The sequence below is a fragment of the Phycodurus eques genome, chromosome 12 (assembly GCF_024500275.1).
Source record: "Phycodurus eques isolate BA_2022a chromosome 12, UOR_Pequ_1.1, whole genome shotgun sequence".
Classification (NCBI taxonomy): domain Eukaryota; kingdom Metazoa; phylum Chordata; class Actinopteri; order Syngnathiformes; family Syngnathidae; genus Phycodurus; species Phycodurus eques.
Window position 1 is genome coordinate 2,687,954 of NC_084536.1, and position 16,554 is coordinate 2,704,507.

Sequence of the window (16,554 nt, forward strand, 5' to 3'; positions counted from 1 at the left end):
AGACTAAGGTAACTTCGTCTTTGCTAAAGCCAAAGTCTGTATGCCAAGCAAAATAAAGCCAAAGTCTTTACGGTAAGCAATATGAAGACAAAAGCTAAGATTTGGTGGGTGCTCATTGCTTCAAACTATCAACATATATGGGTGATATAGTATGCACTATTTTGAAGCTTATAGTCTCCTTTGAATTAGACACAAACTGCAAAGTTTAAAAATCAGCTCTGGATGTAAACGGTCCGTATTTAACAACTCGCTCATATTTTCCCAACCATTACGTGGTCAAATCCATCAAAGATGAGCGATTTTGGGCTTGGAAGCAACTACCATGCGGGTGTTCAATAACTTCTGAAAATGTTCTTTAATAAACGCTTTGTGCTCGATTCCCTCTCATTCGCTGAGACAGTTTGACATGGAAGAAAGACCGCACGCTCCCTCAGAACACATCCAGGCCGCCAAAAGCCTCAAAACAGGAAAACAAAACATAATACCACCGGCATTACGTCAGTATTCCCAAATCAGCATGGGAGGAAAGTGGAAAAGAAAAGCCCAATACATAAATTTCAACAGCAACACAAGTGTCGGAAAACACGAACGACTCAGCTGGGTATCAATCATTTATTGTGTTAAAGAAAAAGAAAAAAAATCTTACAGCTTACACACTCAACGACAAATCTGACATGAAGGTGTGATTTGATTTCTGTATATTAGTAAAAACTGGTGATCTGATAGAGAAAGGGGGAAGGAGTGGTGACCAAAGGGAAACCTTACATATTACACTGGGATCGACCCCACCCGTACGCCTTCGATTAGCTAGTGTGCCCATCGTGATTAATACAGATAGAGCGGTGACAAATAAGAAAAAGAGAAAACATCCAAAGTCAGTTAGGGCGCAATGGGCCCGGCGCATTAAGTTTTAAGGATACGAATGTCATTGGAGCGTGACACGAAAGGAAGGAGAAACAGCCTGTTTTGGTCGATGGCAAATACAAGAGGGGAAAAAGGGTGGAGAGATGGAAAATAATACACAAACAAATCATAATTACTGCAACAAAAGCCCAGCAATGTGTTGGTCAGACTGCACATAAACACTAGCCATCAGACGGGGGGGGGGCTTTTTGCCTGTTTAATATTTGGATTTGATATTCATATGATGGGGAAAAAATTCAGAGCAGTTAACCAGTCCAAACGGTTTGCGCCACAAGGGTTGGTGTCTGGATCATTCACGCGCACCTTTACCGGTACCCAGGGCCTGGCTGGGCATAGCCCTGACCATAAGGGGGCCGGTTGCGGGCGTATGGGTTAGCAGCCCCGGGCGGAGGGGTGACCGTATTGCCCGGAGGTGGGGTGTATCCCGGACGAGGTTGGTACCCGGCAGCCTGGGAGTTGGGCGGCATGCTGTAGTTGGCCGGCTGCGATGCCTGGGAGGTATAGTTTTGGGGAGGAAAGGCTCCTGGCGGGTACTGCTGGGGTCCCTGAGGAGGATGAGAATGAGGCTGCTGCTGCTGCTGCTGGCCACCCTGGAAGCTGGGGGCCGGGGCCGGTGGACCTGGGGCCGGGGCTTGGGAGGAGGGGGGCGCGTAGTTCTGGAACTGCTGCTGTTGCGGTGGACCAGGTTGGGGGGCTCCTGGCTGGGGGCTGTACCCCGCTGAGAAAATGTTGAGAAAGCGACAAAGGTTGTGCTGAGAAATCAAGTGTGAACGCTATCATTGGAACAACAGCCGGTGTTCAAAAACAGAACAAACAAGCAAACAAACAAAAACTGATGTAACAGCCTTTTTTATTTAGAAAATTTGAATTTCATTGTTAAAAATATACTATATAAAATAAAATGATGCTGTGTCACAGCCTTTTTGCATGCAAAATGTTATTTGCATTATGTCACAAAGCAGAGTTAAAATGTGTACTATAGATTAAAGATGCTACGTAAACGCTTTTCATCAAAAATTGGTGTGAACGTGTACAATAAACGTTTTTGTGGGGGGTGGAGGGGGTGATTTTGTTTCATCATGTCACAAACTGGTATTAAAATATACAATATAAAATAATGAAGCAATGCAAGAAGCAGTTTTCTATGGCGGCAGTTTCATCACGTCACAGACTGGTTTTAAACTCGACAAGCTGTTTGTTAAAGCTATGTTAACAGCATTTATGCGTGGAAAACTAGTTTCATAATGCTCTGTCACAAACATGGTCCAATCATGTGACTTTACAGGCAACTTCGGTCCGATGGTGAAAATACGTGTGAACGCTGAGTGAAGCAGACTAAATACTAAACACTTTTTTGTGTACTTTGGTCAGAAGCAGAGTACTGAACTGCAAGTGTCCGAACGCTTGTTTTTACATTGGACCATTGTCACTCTTACCAGGATACTGCATTCCATACGGTTGAGGGGGGGCACCCGGCTGCTGTGGAGGGTATCCACCTGGGGCCTGGTACTGCGGGTATACCTGACCTGATTGCAACACAAAGCGGAAAACTGTCAACTTTGAATACCTCCTCGACATTGGCGCACTCAAGCTTGACAACCTGTTGAAGCTTCCATAGCTCATTCACATACAAATATATGAAAATTCTTTGTCAAAAGTCGACGCATGAGGTCTTGGGATACTAAACTTTTCTCATGAGATTCAAGCCTTTCTCACAATTGACTCCACACGCATTTTTGTGCGCATTTCATGTGACGCCACAACTTACTGCGAAACAGTAATGCATTGGATGTTAAATACATTCGCAATACAATTAATTACAAACAGTAATTCATTACTTTCTGCAAAACACCACTAGGTGACAGTATCGCTGTGAAAATACCTTCTGATTCCCTCTCGATTATGTCTGTCAGGCGCCTTGAAGGGTGAGTAGTTTTACTGTGTTTTTGTTTTATTACAACCCGCATATGGGCATGTGGTTAACAGTGGTGAACGTCTCTTGACAGCTCAACCACTATGGGATTAACTTGTGGATAAATGTGCACACACCACAAACATTACCAAGTGGCCTCAAGCTAGCGAGTAGCATGCAGGTGGCTCTCGTAGACGTAAACATTCCTTCTTTCCACAAGATAATGATTGGAGGGATGCGTGTACCCACTATCAGGAACACACATGGACACTGTCTGCTTCGCATGTGGCATCTCCCTCGGCAGACACGTCTACATTTGCAGACAGTGACTTCCTGCTACACTTGAATTAGCCATGACTTCACCAGACCACACTGCCTACGTGCACATGTGCAGGAGGACGACCAGCCGTGCTGCAGCCGTCTCAAAGTTAAGCGTGCCTCTTTGAAAGCGACAGATGAGAGCAGCCCAAGATGGGCAGTGGCTTTTAAAAGTGCAAAATTGTCTTGGTATTTTAATTAGCATGGAGAGGTTTCCATGGAATGGACGCTGAATTGATAATCAGCTGTTTCCAAAGCAGAGAAAGTCGCAACTTTAAAAACTCCCTAGTCACTGCTGTACTTGTCAGATAAGCTATGATAGGCTGCACATGCCTTTCCCGACAAACAAACACTACAACAGACAAGTAAGCAGATCTTTCTAAAAGCGAGGAGCAGAGCACCGATGTGTTAGCCATGTGTTGCACAGTTCAACATGAGCACCGGCATGGTCTTCATTACATGTGAGAACGTGTGTGTGTGAACTCGGCCGCCATTCATCCTTTCCGTGGCCTGCGCGCCATCATTGCTGTTATGTAATCGCTATAGAGGGATGAGTGGCTGTTACGACCCTGTCGGCATGAGAAGGTTTTAGTCCCTACCTAATACACAAGATGTATTATAATAAATATAACACAAACACTATGAGGTGTCTCAGAAGAGTTCCATGAGCAGTGCCACAAAAAAAAAACCTCTTTATCAAGTTCAAGGGGGACCCACTTTGTAGACGTGGACATCAAGATGGCCCCAACAACAGAGCTGCGCAGGATCCCAAAAGAAGGGAAGACTGGGAAAGTACATTAGATTCCACAGGGATTACTTGGAAGAGGAAAACCTGTAGTTTATTGTTCAGCTTTGAAATCTAACTTCTGTAACACATTTCTGACCCACCTCATATAATGTATTACATCTTTAAACAAACAAACGTTCTGTGTTGGCTCCACATCTAATAAAATCACTAAAACCTGTAAACGTCAGCTTTACAGATGCCACGTCTACTCTCCATGAAACAGGATTGTATCATATGTTAGTGAAATTCTGTCTGAGACATCACGGCGCATCTTTGTGAAAGGCGAATGAATGTCAGTTCTTTTGCTTCGCCTCAGATGTGCAATACGCCAGATAGGCAGACTCAAAGCGGCTGTTTGTGTGAAGGCTTTTCCCTTCAAATTAGCTATATTTCGATGTACCACTCACCTCAAATCAATCATTCAACTTATGAGTGAATGACACTAAATGCCCAGTATAATTGAAACATATTTATGCTTGCTTATTTTTTAATGTGTATTGAATGAGGTTTTAGGCAATGTAGTTTGAGCTTCCTGGAAATATCTACAAGATTTATGATCATCTCCAAAGCATGACACATTTACATCCAAGTGTTTCCAAAAGAAAATCCTCTGAGGATTCTTCTAACTCTCCCTCGTGCTGAAGGCCCGAACATACCTTTGCGAGAAAGCGAACGCATGAGTTTATTTTAAAATAAACATTTAACACTAACCGCATACGATGGATCAACGTCCTCACGCAACAGACGGGTTGAGCGGTAGCCTCATTTACACGTTTATGCTTTCATTTCACGCACGGATGTAAATGACTGCCAGGCGGTCCACCCACCGGCATCTGTCTGACAACAGGTTCAAATCAAATTACACAGTCAGCTTTTTGATCTTGTTAGCAGGGTTCTCAATGCAATAAAGCAACCAAGCTCAAGGCTTAAACTAAAATAGTCTATCATTTAATTTTCTGTGCGGCAGCCTGTCGTAATGCTAAGGAGGCGACAAAGATCGAGGAAGGAACCTCGCGTTGACAAACTACCACAAGAATCAAGGAGGAAACTGTCTTCATGCACAGAAAAGTTCCCATGAAGATTGTTGGAAGTGATGCTGAACATCTGGATCGCAAAGGGATCAGAGTGAACTTCGCACCTCGTGCTCTCGACACAGCTCAAATGAGCAAATGTGTGGAAAAAAAAACAACCCAAAAAACCAAAACAAACAAACAAACAAAAACATTCCATTGTTCATTTCTTGAACATGACGTAGCGCCATTTTGTCTTCAAATGTGACATGCGGTCACGGGGTCAAATTCGTTCTGCAAAATTTTGGGAAAAGTATGCCTTAAGTGTGAAACAACTATTGGACCCGGCCGGGAACTGTCATAATGCTTGATGTCGGCATATCACGTGAGCCATGAGTCCACCTCATTAAGCTGCCTTTCAACCAGCATCCAAGGGTTACCTCTGCATGCGTGATTGCTTTTTCCCTGTGTTACTTCTGTCACTAGTTTGATTTCGCTAGGTTCCTACTTCCAATTTTCGTTTTCCTTCCTTGTAGGCTAGTACTCAGGGGTAAGTATTTGTGAACACAGGAATTCGATTTAGATCTTCGGTGAGTAGTATCTATGTTTATACTGTTTGCCAAGGAAGAACTGAGTGAAGATGTAGACTGCTACGTTAGCTTATCACACTAGCCAAATTAATCCAAATAGATTTTCAATTTGAATAGGAACTCTTTGATTGGAAAGTTGACCGGCGTTACGGAACGTATTGAACAGTATTTTACCATCCACGCCAGCTGGGGGTCCCTGTTGCACTCCAGAAAAGGGTGCCTGCACTTGGGGAGGCAATCCTGGCTGAGGGGCTGCGGACGAGGAGGAAGCAATGCTATCAGGGGTCCCTGAGCGCTCCTCTGGGCCCGCTGCTGGCGGCGCTACAGATGGCAAAGAGAGAGAGACAGCTGAAACAAAACCGCAGCTCACGACAGCTGTTAAGACTGCTCATCAATGTAAAATGAATGTTGTTGTTACACAGCCTTCATCCAGCAGAGACGGCTGGATAATTGCATGAGATGATAGGTCATTAGGACCTTGTGCAATACCTGGGGGCTGGTCTTCGCTCAAACCAAAAGCAGAGATGACATTCTTGTTGACTTCATCCTGGTTCTTTAAGGGGTCAAAGGCGGACATACTGGCCGCACTGACTGGGGTCACGTGCTTCGCAGCAGGATCTGTTGTCGCCACCTTGCCTTCACGTCCCTCAACAGTTTCTAATAACAGGACAAAAATGTGCAAGTACTGGCCCACAAAGGGAAAAATGTAGTGCTGTAGTCTGGCAATGCATGTTCGTATAGCCCCTGTCTAGAAAAGCAGTCATTTGTCTGCCTTTTTCTGTGTCACTTCTCTGCATAAACTGCACAGACAACGCATGGGTGGGGATGAAGTCAACCCACCATATGTCCCCCTTTTGAGGTAGTATCACAGTTATAACAAAGGATGGATGAAACGCATCTACGGGAAGTCCACAATTACCAGGACAAGGGTGTAAAATTAAACACGTATTAGTCACAGTTAAGGTAACTACAAACCCCTTACACACAGCTTGTAAAAAAAATGCATTCCTCCTTTTTACTGCAGGTCGAACCCATTTTTTTCTAATGCACGATTAAAATATATGTAAAACACATGCTGTTAAATTGTTCCACCAACTGTCACAAAGTGCTGTTTATATTTTCTGCGTTAATCCAGCATATCCTATAGCTGTGACTCTCTGTGTCCTGCTGTTCTTTACAGCTGCGCTTCGTGGAAAGTGTGACTCAGACAGGTCGAGGCAGGCCTCCAAAAATAAAATCCTCCTCTTGTCTATAACATTTGCAGTGGTTTGTGTGATGCGTCGCAGCCAACAATAATGCACGCTTTTTTATGCGCCGATGCAGACTCCCTGCTTGGCACTCCGCTCAAAGAAGCAAGATGGTTTTCATACAGATTTTTTCAGTATCAGCGACGCTGTCTCCACATGGAAATTGGATCAGACTAAATTTCTTGCAAAGACGAAGTATATTTTGCTTTATGGTGGCGAGCAGAACCAAACCAATTTTAACGCTTATTCACACAAGGTGAAAAATTAATGACACAAAGCAAAATGATTTTCACCATGTCAGTCCTTCAAAAGGACATTTTGTACATTTAACAAGATAGTGACTTGAGACAATTTATCTGCTTACAAGGAATAAACAATACTAACAATACTGCATTTATAATAAAGGAACCATCTCAGTCTGATGAAAATTCTGTATGGCACAAGAAAAAACAAAACTATCCAAATAAATAATATATAGTATTACTAAAATAAAGAGATAAACAGATATTACACACCTGGTACTTTGCAGTTCTTGTGACTAATGGAGGATATGCAGCATTTTAAATGTTTTAATACTATTAGTTTCTACTGTTACTGAAATAGCACATTTCTTGATGAGGTCATTCTCATAATTTAGGGAAAAAATAAAATAAATATTTACACAAAATAAGGGTTTATTATTTATATGACCTGACCTCCGATCCTCGCCGAAACCAATGACACAGCGACATCTATGGGTATGTGATGGCTTCTGGACACAACTGCAGCTGCTCATGTTGCATTGTCAGCCTCAATGACATTCGGGACTTGGGAGTTGTACATATACAATTCAGAGGCTTGATTTTCTGTGTGGTTTACCGCTTTCTGGTGCTGTGGCGGCCACGCCGGGCTCTGTGGGGGGCTCAAAGGTATCCAGGAGGGTGTTGACTTTATTCCTCAGCTCGATGAGCTCCCTGCGCAGGTGCTTCACCTGACTGGACTCCAAAGGCCTCGGCTGACCGTTCACTGTTGATGACAACAGATTACGGTGCTGAATTTGAAGTGGCTTGGTAACATCCAGACCAACACAAGGAAGTTGTCTAACTTGTCCATCAGCCAACAGTTCCTAGCAGTGTCAATAGAAATATTTATGACTGTCAACACTGTGCATATTTTATCTTGAAATTAAAACAATTATTACACATTCTGACAGCTATTCTTGTGAAAGTACAGGGCACACAGAAAAATGATTTGGGGAAAAAATAAAACATGAAATATCATAATGCATGAGATGCCAGTTTACCTTACTTGACTGAATTTCAACCAGCGATTGTGTGTGTGTTTTGCCCTTATCTTTCCCTCCCTGCTGTTTTACAGTATCTGACACTTTTTCTAAGACACCGGTTGTACGAGAAGATTATACACCAAAGGTTGACACATTTACAGCAGAAACAAATCAGGTGCCCAAATACTTTTGTCCAACGCTTGTCATGTTACTAATTGTAGTTGATCAGGCTTTTTTTTTTAAAAACTCACTGCCATGCCATTGGCTTGATAGGATTCACCTCCATAGCTGCTATGAGCAGCTTTTAGTGAACATGGACTTAGTTTTAGTTCTTTCGTGACTGGTGTCATGCAGTGAATGTATTTCTGATGTTTGACAAGGAGGAGCTCTAAGTGAAGATCCCCCCCCCCCCCCCCGACGAAGTGAAGATGTCTGCTGCGACATTAGTTTCTAACGCTAGCCGCTGCCATATGCTTGTCACTTATGATCAAAAGGTATCGTGTTAAACGCGCTTGTTAGGCTTTAACATTTTACATTACATCAGTGATTGATTTCATTTTATACTTGGGTAAAAGGAAAATGGTAAAAGCTGAGATGTTTAGTATCCTAGATTTGTTTTTATTTTCAATCTCATAGTTATTAAGACTGCTTAATGAAAACATTATTTTAAAAGGTAACAATTGATTGTGGTTTGTGCATAGTGACAATTTGTCACCTGCACCACATGCAACTTTGAAGCACCCTCATTTTCCCCACTTAATAGCGGATAATGGAGGGAAAATTCCACTAAGAAAGAATTAATGTGAACGCCAAGACTGCCGGACATTCTGCTCGCTCGCTCACACGCCTGTGTTTCTCTTTTTGAGTGGATAATGCTGAACAGAGATATTCAAGGTCAGAAGGCACTGCACCCAGACGCCGGCCTACTGTGACTATTCACCAAGGTTTGACGCGTGCAAGAGGAGCACGCTTCCACGTGAGGTCGCGACATGTGATGAGTCAGGGCTCCGCTTTGATTGGAAGGAAGCGAAACGTTTTGACAACCACCACCCCCAAAAAAAATAATTATTCCTGGCGAATGGCGGTCGCTTGATGACAGATTGACTGGAAGCAGAGTAAGACAAACATGCACACATTTCTGTCATCGGAGAACTGCGAGTGCACATTGTTTTTATTGTGTTTTTATAAAAACATTTGGCCAATTGCTTATGTTGTACGGTGCTATCCTTGACATAATACATAATCCTTGACATCATAATACTAACGGTAGAGGCAAGTACCCATCCATCTTCTACGACTTATCCAGTTCAGTGTGTCGCAGGAGCTGAAGCCTGTCCCGACTGACTTTGGGCAAGTGGCAGGGTGTACGTGCGCGCACGTACACACGCGCAAACACACACACCTCAAGTAGAAACCTATCAAAGTAAAATCTGTAACAGTGCTGAACAGCATTTTCTCTTAGTACTCCTTGTCAAACATCACAAACAGATGACACTCAAATACACCTAACCAGAGAAGATCCAAATCAAAGTCCTTTGTTCACGGCAATTGAAGAAAAACAAGCCGTTGCAAACGACACAATTAAAAGCAGTGGCAGTGCTAAACATGGCTTAACAGAAGCAACATTTGTGCTCAACCAGTCACATGACAACTGGCAATCATCACCACAAGACTCCCTAAGCGCTGGACAAAGATACTTTTGACACTGCTGCTTTAAATGAGTCCGCTTACGATATGCTAACTTCCAGTAGATTTATTTTTATTTAAGGTGTATTTTTTTTCTGAAAATGTGAGAAAAATTGCAAATTTTATGAGCTTTAAGAGTTTGAGGTTTCTATATACTTTTAAAAAACATAGCAAATGACCTGCTAAATAATTGTGGCCGCATTCTGCTTTTTGTTGTGAACGTCTACACACAAATTCTCCCATTATTTACTTGTTCATACAGCACTCGGAGACAAACCCTGAAATCAGAAGGATCGTTTTGACTGTGAGCAATTATTTGAAGCTGGAGCTGAACTGCCCTCTAGTGACCAAATACAGTAAATTAATTGGAACTATATGACCTTACCAAACAAGGTTAACTTGAGTATTCTACTGCACTGGATAGCGAAGGAGAGGTCAGAGCTGTCGAAGATGGTGATGAGGTCATCGTCTATAAAAAGAAGAAGAAAAAAAGTGTGGAGGGTGAAGATATAATATTTAAGTTTTATTGTTCCATAGCTCTTAATAAGCGCAGTACTCATTTATGTCTTTTTTTCCCCCCTTTTCTTCTCTCGCTCTCTCACTTATAACGAAGGTGATGTTTTGGTCGGGCTTCAGTAAGGGGTAACGACTCGTGACGACTTGTACCTTTTGCTCTCGATACAAAGATGTATTTTTTCTTGTATTAGATTTTTTTTCTTCCTTACTTATTCTGTCAGAAAAATATTTAAAATTAGGTTTGTTCTGCCATCACAGCGGTTGACGTTACTGAGAGACATTTTGGTTCTGTTGGAGAAATGAAAGATGCCCATTTAGAGGAAAATAACAATCATGGGTGCGAGTCAGAGGACGTGACAGACCTTCGTCCTTGTACTTGATGGTGACCTCATCGTTGCTCTGCAGTTTGCCCCTGAAGACACGCTGCATCATGAGCACCAGCTCGTCGTAAGTGATGTCTTCGTTGTGGATCGGGATGCGTCTGATGTCGTCGCCCAGCTGGGCTTTGATGATCAGCTTCCCGCTCAAGTCCAGCTGGCCGTTCATGGTGCCGTCTTAACGCTGCTGCTCCCACCTCCCGACAGGGTAGGAACGAGAAAAGACGGTGCCGTTTACAGATCAGCAGCACAGAAAAAAAAAGGCGGAACAATGACAATTTCATACATCCATCCATTTTCTGCACCGCTTTATCCTCACAAGGGTCACGGGCGCACTGGAATCCATCCCAGCTATCTTTGGGCGAGAGGCGGCGTACACCCTGAACTGGTCGTCAGCCAATCGCAGGGCACATATAAACAAACAACCATTCGTGCACACATTCACACCTACGGGCAATTTAGAGTCTTCAATTAGCCTACCATGCATGTTGTTGGGATGTGGGAGGAAAACGGAGTGCCCGGAGAAAACCCACACAGACACGGGGAGAACATGCAAACTCCACACAGGCGGGGCCGGACTTGAGTACATGATTGTTTTGTATTATAACAAATAATTAGGTTCTAATAATAAATCGGGTTGCAAAAGGGTGGAAAATACCCTCTTTTTCGGGGAAGTCGAAAAAAATTGTATTTTTCCGGGAAGTCTTAAAAAAAAAAAAAAAAATAAATAAAAAAAAAAGTCTAAATGCTGTTGCTATCTAATGAAAAGCATATACCGGATTGTGGAAGTAATATGGTCATGTGTGTGCTGTGCAGGTCAACTCGAGAACATTACACCCTATAAAACAAATGCTGATTTACCCCCACCACGCGTGCGGTCTCATATTTTAAACATTGGTTAAGATGTAAAAAAACAAAAAAAAAAAACAGTATGCGTATTTAAGCTCTTAAAACGGCTGTGGGCAACTTGACAGAAAAATAAGTGAGATCACAACTTACAGTCAATTGTACTAACCCATTCATCAGATTGGGAAAGAAGCAGGTCACGTTTGCTCTTGGCGACAGACAAGAATCGAAGGGTCAAGCATCAGCATGTGAGCTGGCGGGGACTAGTATATGCTAATTCACAGACTTTGACCCCAAACTTCTAATAATAATTCGTCGCGGTGACGAGTGGTTGTGTTATCTAACAACGTGACCATTTGGCAACTGGTTTCATGGTGGTGTTGTAAACTGGATGGTGAACTATCGATCCATTCATCCACCATCCATCTGGAGGGAGACTTACTTTGTGTTTTTGCCAGATGAATAATTGGCTGGATGCTAAGGATTGGTCTGTGGCTAACATTGGACGTTAGCAGCGGACAGCCGACGTCCATTCTGAACATCCGCGTGATCTTAAATATTTCCGAATGCGCGATCGGCAATCCGACAGTTATGAACAGAGACGCCCAAAGTTTAACAGGCCAGGCTAAGTCACCTGACAGTAGAGCAAATTTGCTAACTTGTGACGGTCAAAAGTTTGCTAGGCCGTTTGCGCTGCAATGCCAACGATGACACAGCGAAAACTCATTTGATTTGACACAAATGGAGTATTAACGCGATGAACAACAGAAAGCTTGGAATGAATGCGTGCTCTATTAGTGAGCGGTGATGAACGTGAAATTAAACAAGAATTCGGTCAAAGCTGACAATTTGCAGACAAAAACACGCGTTAGAATGCATCAGATGTGCGAGGTGGAACGTGTCCAAGTCTGACTGACACTCTCGAGGATATCGTTGTTGACCTTGAATGAATTATTCCCAAACACCTGCGTTTGCAAGCTCAACTGTTAGCTCGCCCTAATGCGAAGGCAACATTAGCCGGCTAGCTACTTAGCATGTAAGCTAGCTACACACATTCACATAATAAACCGCAAACACGTGACATTAGGTTAGCGGCAGACGATTGACCGACTCGTTAGCAAACCCGACAATGTGTTTTACCTGATCCCGACGACGTGACCACGCTGTATCTCACTAGCTGTTCCCAAAGCGTGAAAGGTGAAAGCGGGTTGCTAGGCTAGCAAGAGCCGGGTGCCAGCTGCAGCATCAGGAAGTGCTCAGCTGTCAAGCCGTACGTGGCAGTCACAGGGCGCATGCGCACTAACTGACATCATAGCCTCATAATGGTCAACCCATAATCACTTCCAAGGAAACGTTTTATTCATTTTTTTTAATTCACCATGCATTTCAACACAACGTTTAGCAAAAAATGTATGGAATGTGAATTTCTATAATTTGCCATTTACCAATTGCCATAGTATTATTATTTTCACATTACTGGTACACCTACAGTTCTCAATGACTCTCTAGATACCGGCAAAGCAATTTAAATACAGAGGACCATAAATCTCGAATACCATGCATCTAGCATGTACACAATCATGAACCCAAGTAGTTATACAACCCAGTAGTTATACAACACGAACGAACCACCTTCACGTCAGGCTGCCTCATCATTAGTCTTAGCTAGCCCAATAGGCTAAATAAGAGTTGTTTTCCCCCTTTAAAATCCAAACAAATTGAGTTTGTTTGGATAAAAACAAACTCAACATTGCCTTCAAAGATAAACGCTTTTCATTGTATTGGAGTGCAATGAAAAGCGACAAAAGTCATAAAGATAGAAAAATATGTAGTCAAATGTGAGTCATAAAGAAGCTGTAATATTATTATAAAAAAATGGTAATTTCATAAAATAATTCTGAACTGTATTTATATACCATCCACACATCCCCTTCTGCTTATCCAAAGTGACAAATTGAGACATTTTGAGATCCATCCATCCATTTTCTGAGCCGCTTCTCCTCACAAGGGTCGCAGGAGCGCTGGAGCCTATCCCAGCTATCTTTGGGCAGGAGGCGGGGTACACCCTGAACTGGTCGCTAGTCAATCGCAGGGCACATATAAACAAAAAACCATTCGCACTCACATTCACACCTACGGGCAATTTAGAGTCTTCAATTAACCTACCACGCATGTCTTTGGGATGTGGGAGGAAACCGGAGAAAACCCACGCAGGCACGGGGGGAACATGCAAACTCCACACAGGCAGGGCTGGGATTTGAACCCCGGTCCCCAGAAATGTGAGGCAGACACTCTAACCAGACGTCCACCGTGCCGCCTGGATAAAAACAAACAAACAAAAATTGCACTTGAAGATACACGCTTTTCATTGTTCAGGAGTGGAAAGGAGTTTTAAGCTACAATGAAATGGAACAAAAGTCATAAGGACACAAGAAATTAGTAAATTATTATGTATTATTAATTTCATAAATAATTATTAGCAATAGCATTAAAGTTGGTAGAATAAAGTTGCATTACTTAATAGTAAAAAATGAAATATTAGCAGAATAAAACAATAATGTGATTCCAGTAAAATGATGCATAAATACAAACAAAGTATACAGATTTTTTTTTAACAATCATTTCTTCTTCTTCTCTTGCGTGGCGTTGAACCACGAGTCTAGCAGCTTCTTCATGTAGTACAGCTGCCACGCGTGCACTTGCACGGCCACCAGCATGAGCAGATACATCACAGTCACCGCCGAGAAGCCAAAGATGAAGCGGTACGCTTTGCCGTGGCGATACAGCTGCTGCGCCAAGGGGAACATCTCCATGCCGCCGTAGATGAGCGGCGCCACCGAGAAGAGTCCGGCGCTGATCATGGACAAGACCAGGTAGCTGATGTTGTTCTTGGGCAGCGACAGGCTGCTGCACAGCAGGGGGACCAGGCTGAGTAGGTAGGGGTACTCCCACTGGTAAGGCATGGCGACGGTGTCGTGCGACAGCAGCTTGAGGTGACTCACGGCCACTTGGGCGGCCACCAGCAACCAAACCAGGAGGTGGATCACGTTCAAGCGACGCACCTCCGACTTCAAGGAAGTGCTGCAACGTGAACGACACACCGCCACCATTTTTTTCCCAATGTTCGCATTCTTATCAGTTTCGCTTTTACATTTTGGAGTCACAGCATGCTGTTCCTTGGACATCATCAAAACGGTAAGAAAGACAACAACGGAGATCAACTCTCCTGTATGTGACGGAGACTGTGATACATCCATCCATCCATTAGCTGGAGCGTATCCCAACTGACTTTGGGCGAGAGGCGGGTTAGGCCTTGAACTGCGCGCCAGCCAATCGCTGGGCACAATAGTTTGTGGAATGTGAGAGGAAGCTGTATAATACTGTATATTATATACCATATTATATTGTACTATATTGTTGCTAGCCAACAAAAAACATGCAGGCATCTTCAAATTATTCAGATTTTTAAAACATTGTATTAACAACCCCCCCCCCCTCCCCCTGCCCGCCCAAATAAAAAACAATGCAAATAATTAGCTTTTTAAAATGCCTCACAGTACAGTCGTGACGTTCCCGGTTCAAAATGGCAGCTCAGGCCCCATAAATATGTGGCTTTTCATTACACTAGTCAAAGACTCTCAATTGTCCATAGGTGTGAATGTGAGCGTGAGTATGAGTATGGCGCATACCCCGCCTCTCGCCCAAAGTCAGCTGCGATACGCTCCAGGCTCACAACATGGAAACCTAATGAGGAAGTGCTATAGAAAATGGATCGATAGAAGAAAGAAATCAGCGGTCAAATTAGAACAAACCAGAACGGATATTATGATATATCTTACTGAATTTCACCGATCTGAAAAAAAAGTATTATATTTGTCCAAATACGGGCCTCACTCCTAGTTGATACCTTGTACTCTGAAGTCCCTTTGCCATTATACGAGGAAATACAGCATATTCAACAAGTTCAAAACGAATCACTTACCTCATCTGGTAGTGTGAAGTTACCTTCTCTTTGAATTTCAAATCACTTCCATTGGTGGCAGCAGCTTTGTGGCCAACGCGTGACGTCATATTGAGGAAAAACACCTATTGCCAAAACGTACTTTTATCAACTTCATGTTTATATGACAGATTGCCGTTTTGGGTTGGGCAGGCTTGCTAACGCTGCTAGCCTAAATCAATATGTAGCCTCGGCGTTTTCACTCCAACTAAACAAAACGTAAACATTCAAGTGGTTTTGTTGCGATAAAAGAGTGTGTTGTGATCTTGTAATAAGCAACGATGCTTACCGGCTGCTCCGCTTCGTGGCTAAAAATCGGTCGACTTCTAAACAAAAAGATGTCAAGAATCGATGGGCTCCCGACCGGCAGCTGTGCGCATGCGCATAGGATCCTCCGACGGCAACATCAGCATCTCTTTTTTTACGGGCGTGGCCACGGGGCGCCTGGCGCACGTTCACATTTACCAACATTAGCATTGAGGATTTAAAAAAAATAGAAAATAAATAACAAATCATAATAGTGTAATGCCTGTATTAATAGAAATGCTTTAATAATAAATAAAGACGAATAAATAAAATATATAACTAATATATAACCAATAAAGTTTGTTGAGAGATATAGTTTACATTAGCAATACTGTAATGCTTGTTGTAGCCGGTCCTGGAATGAGCAGCTGCCCATATCGCCCGTATCAGAAACCGCCCCTGTTTATAAGAATATTTGGAATTTAAAAAATGACTATTTAAAGATATGTAAATTATCATTTTAAAAAGTTGGGATTGTTTTTCGGACTGAAGCAATGCTTTTGTCAATGAGAATAGTTTTAAGAGTAAATAAAAATAAGGTATATTTTTCAAATATTAAGAAATATAAATAATTCATGTGAACAATGCTGTTGGGGAAATATATATATATATCATTACATAATCATTCTTTCAATAAGAATATTTAAAATGATGAATAAAATGTTGTACTATGAAGTCAGAAAAAAAGAAATAATATTATTTCATTTCATTTCTAACCTCGAAGGATAATTGAGGGTAAAGCCCTCATTTTCAATGATGTCGAGTCGAGAG

The 16,554-nt window shown here is 42.6% G+C and overlaps 2 protein-coding genes across 4 annotated transcripts; both read right to left on the bottom strand.

The window, feature by feature from the left end:
* Positions 1-598: 598 nt before the first annotated feature.
* tfg (trafficking from ER to golgi regulator) lies at positions 599-12,764 on the bottom strand. 3 transcript variants are annotated; one of them, XM_061692425.1, is made up of 8 exons: positions 12,618-12,764; positions 10,617-10,818; positions 10,124-10,207; positions 7,647-7,793; positions 6,031-6,198; positions 5,716-5,862; positions 2,361-2,450; positions 599-1,642 (listed from the first exon to the last, which is right to left on the bottom strand). In XM_061692425.1, exons 2-8 carry the CDS (start codon positions 10,798-10,800, stop codon positions 1,230-1,232), a joined length of 1,233 nt encoding a protein of 410 aa, XP_061548409.1. In that variant the 5' UTR covers positions 10,801-10,818; positions 12,618-12,764; the 3' UTR covers positions 599-1,229. The 3 variants fall into 3 exon arrangements, with proteins under 3 accessions (XP_061548409.1, XP_061548407.1, XP_061548408.1); XM_061692423.1 differs by having other exon boundaries at positions 10,617-10,828; XM_061692424.1 differs by having other exon boundaries at positions 10,617-10,835.
* Positions 12,765-14,008: 1,244 nt separating this feature from the next.
* jagn1a (jagunal homolog 1a) lies at positions 14,009-15,844 on the bottom strand. Its single transcript, XM_061692242.1, has 3 exons — positions 15,767-15,844; positions 15,460-15,563; positions 14,009-14,558 (listed from the first exon to the last, which is right to left on the bottom strand). The coding sequence occupies exons 2-3, from the start codon at positions 15,546-15,548 to the stop codon at positions 14,096-14,098; spliced, it is 552 nt and encodes a 183-aa protein (XP_061548226.1). The 5' UTR covers positions 15,549-15,563; positions 15,767-15,844; the 3' UTR covers positions 14,009-14,095.
* Positions 15,845-16,554: the final 710 nt, after the last annotated feature.

Bases quoted from the DNA above. Each gene is read 5' to 3' on its own strand.
- tfg (XM_061692425.1), bottom strand. From the start codon at position 10,800: ATGAACGGCCAGCTGGACTTGAGCGGGAAGCTGATCATCAAAGCCCAG. The intron at 10,208-10,616 runs GTCTGTCACGTC...TTCTTTTTATAG, and splicing joins CATCAAGTACAAGGACGAAG to ACGATGACCTCATCACCATC. The intron at 1,643-2,360 runs GTAAGAGTGACA...ACATTTTCTCAG, and splicing joins GTATGGAATGCAGTATCCTG to CGGGGTACAGCCCCCAGCCA.
- jagn1a (XM_061692242.1), bottom strand. From the start codon at position 15,548: ATGACGTCACGCGTTGGCCACAAAGCTGCTGCCACCAATGGAAGTGAT. The intron at 14,559-15,459 runs GTAAGTGATTCG...TTCACGTTGCAG, and splicing joins ACTTCACACTACCAGATGAG to CACTTCCTTGAAGTCGGAGG.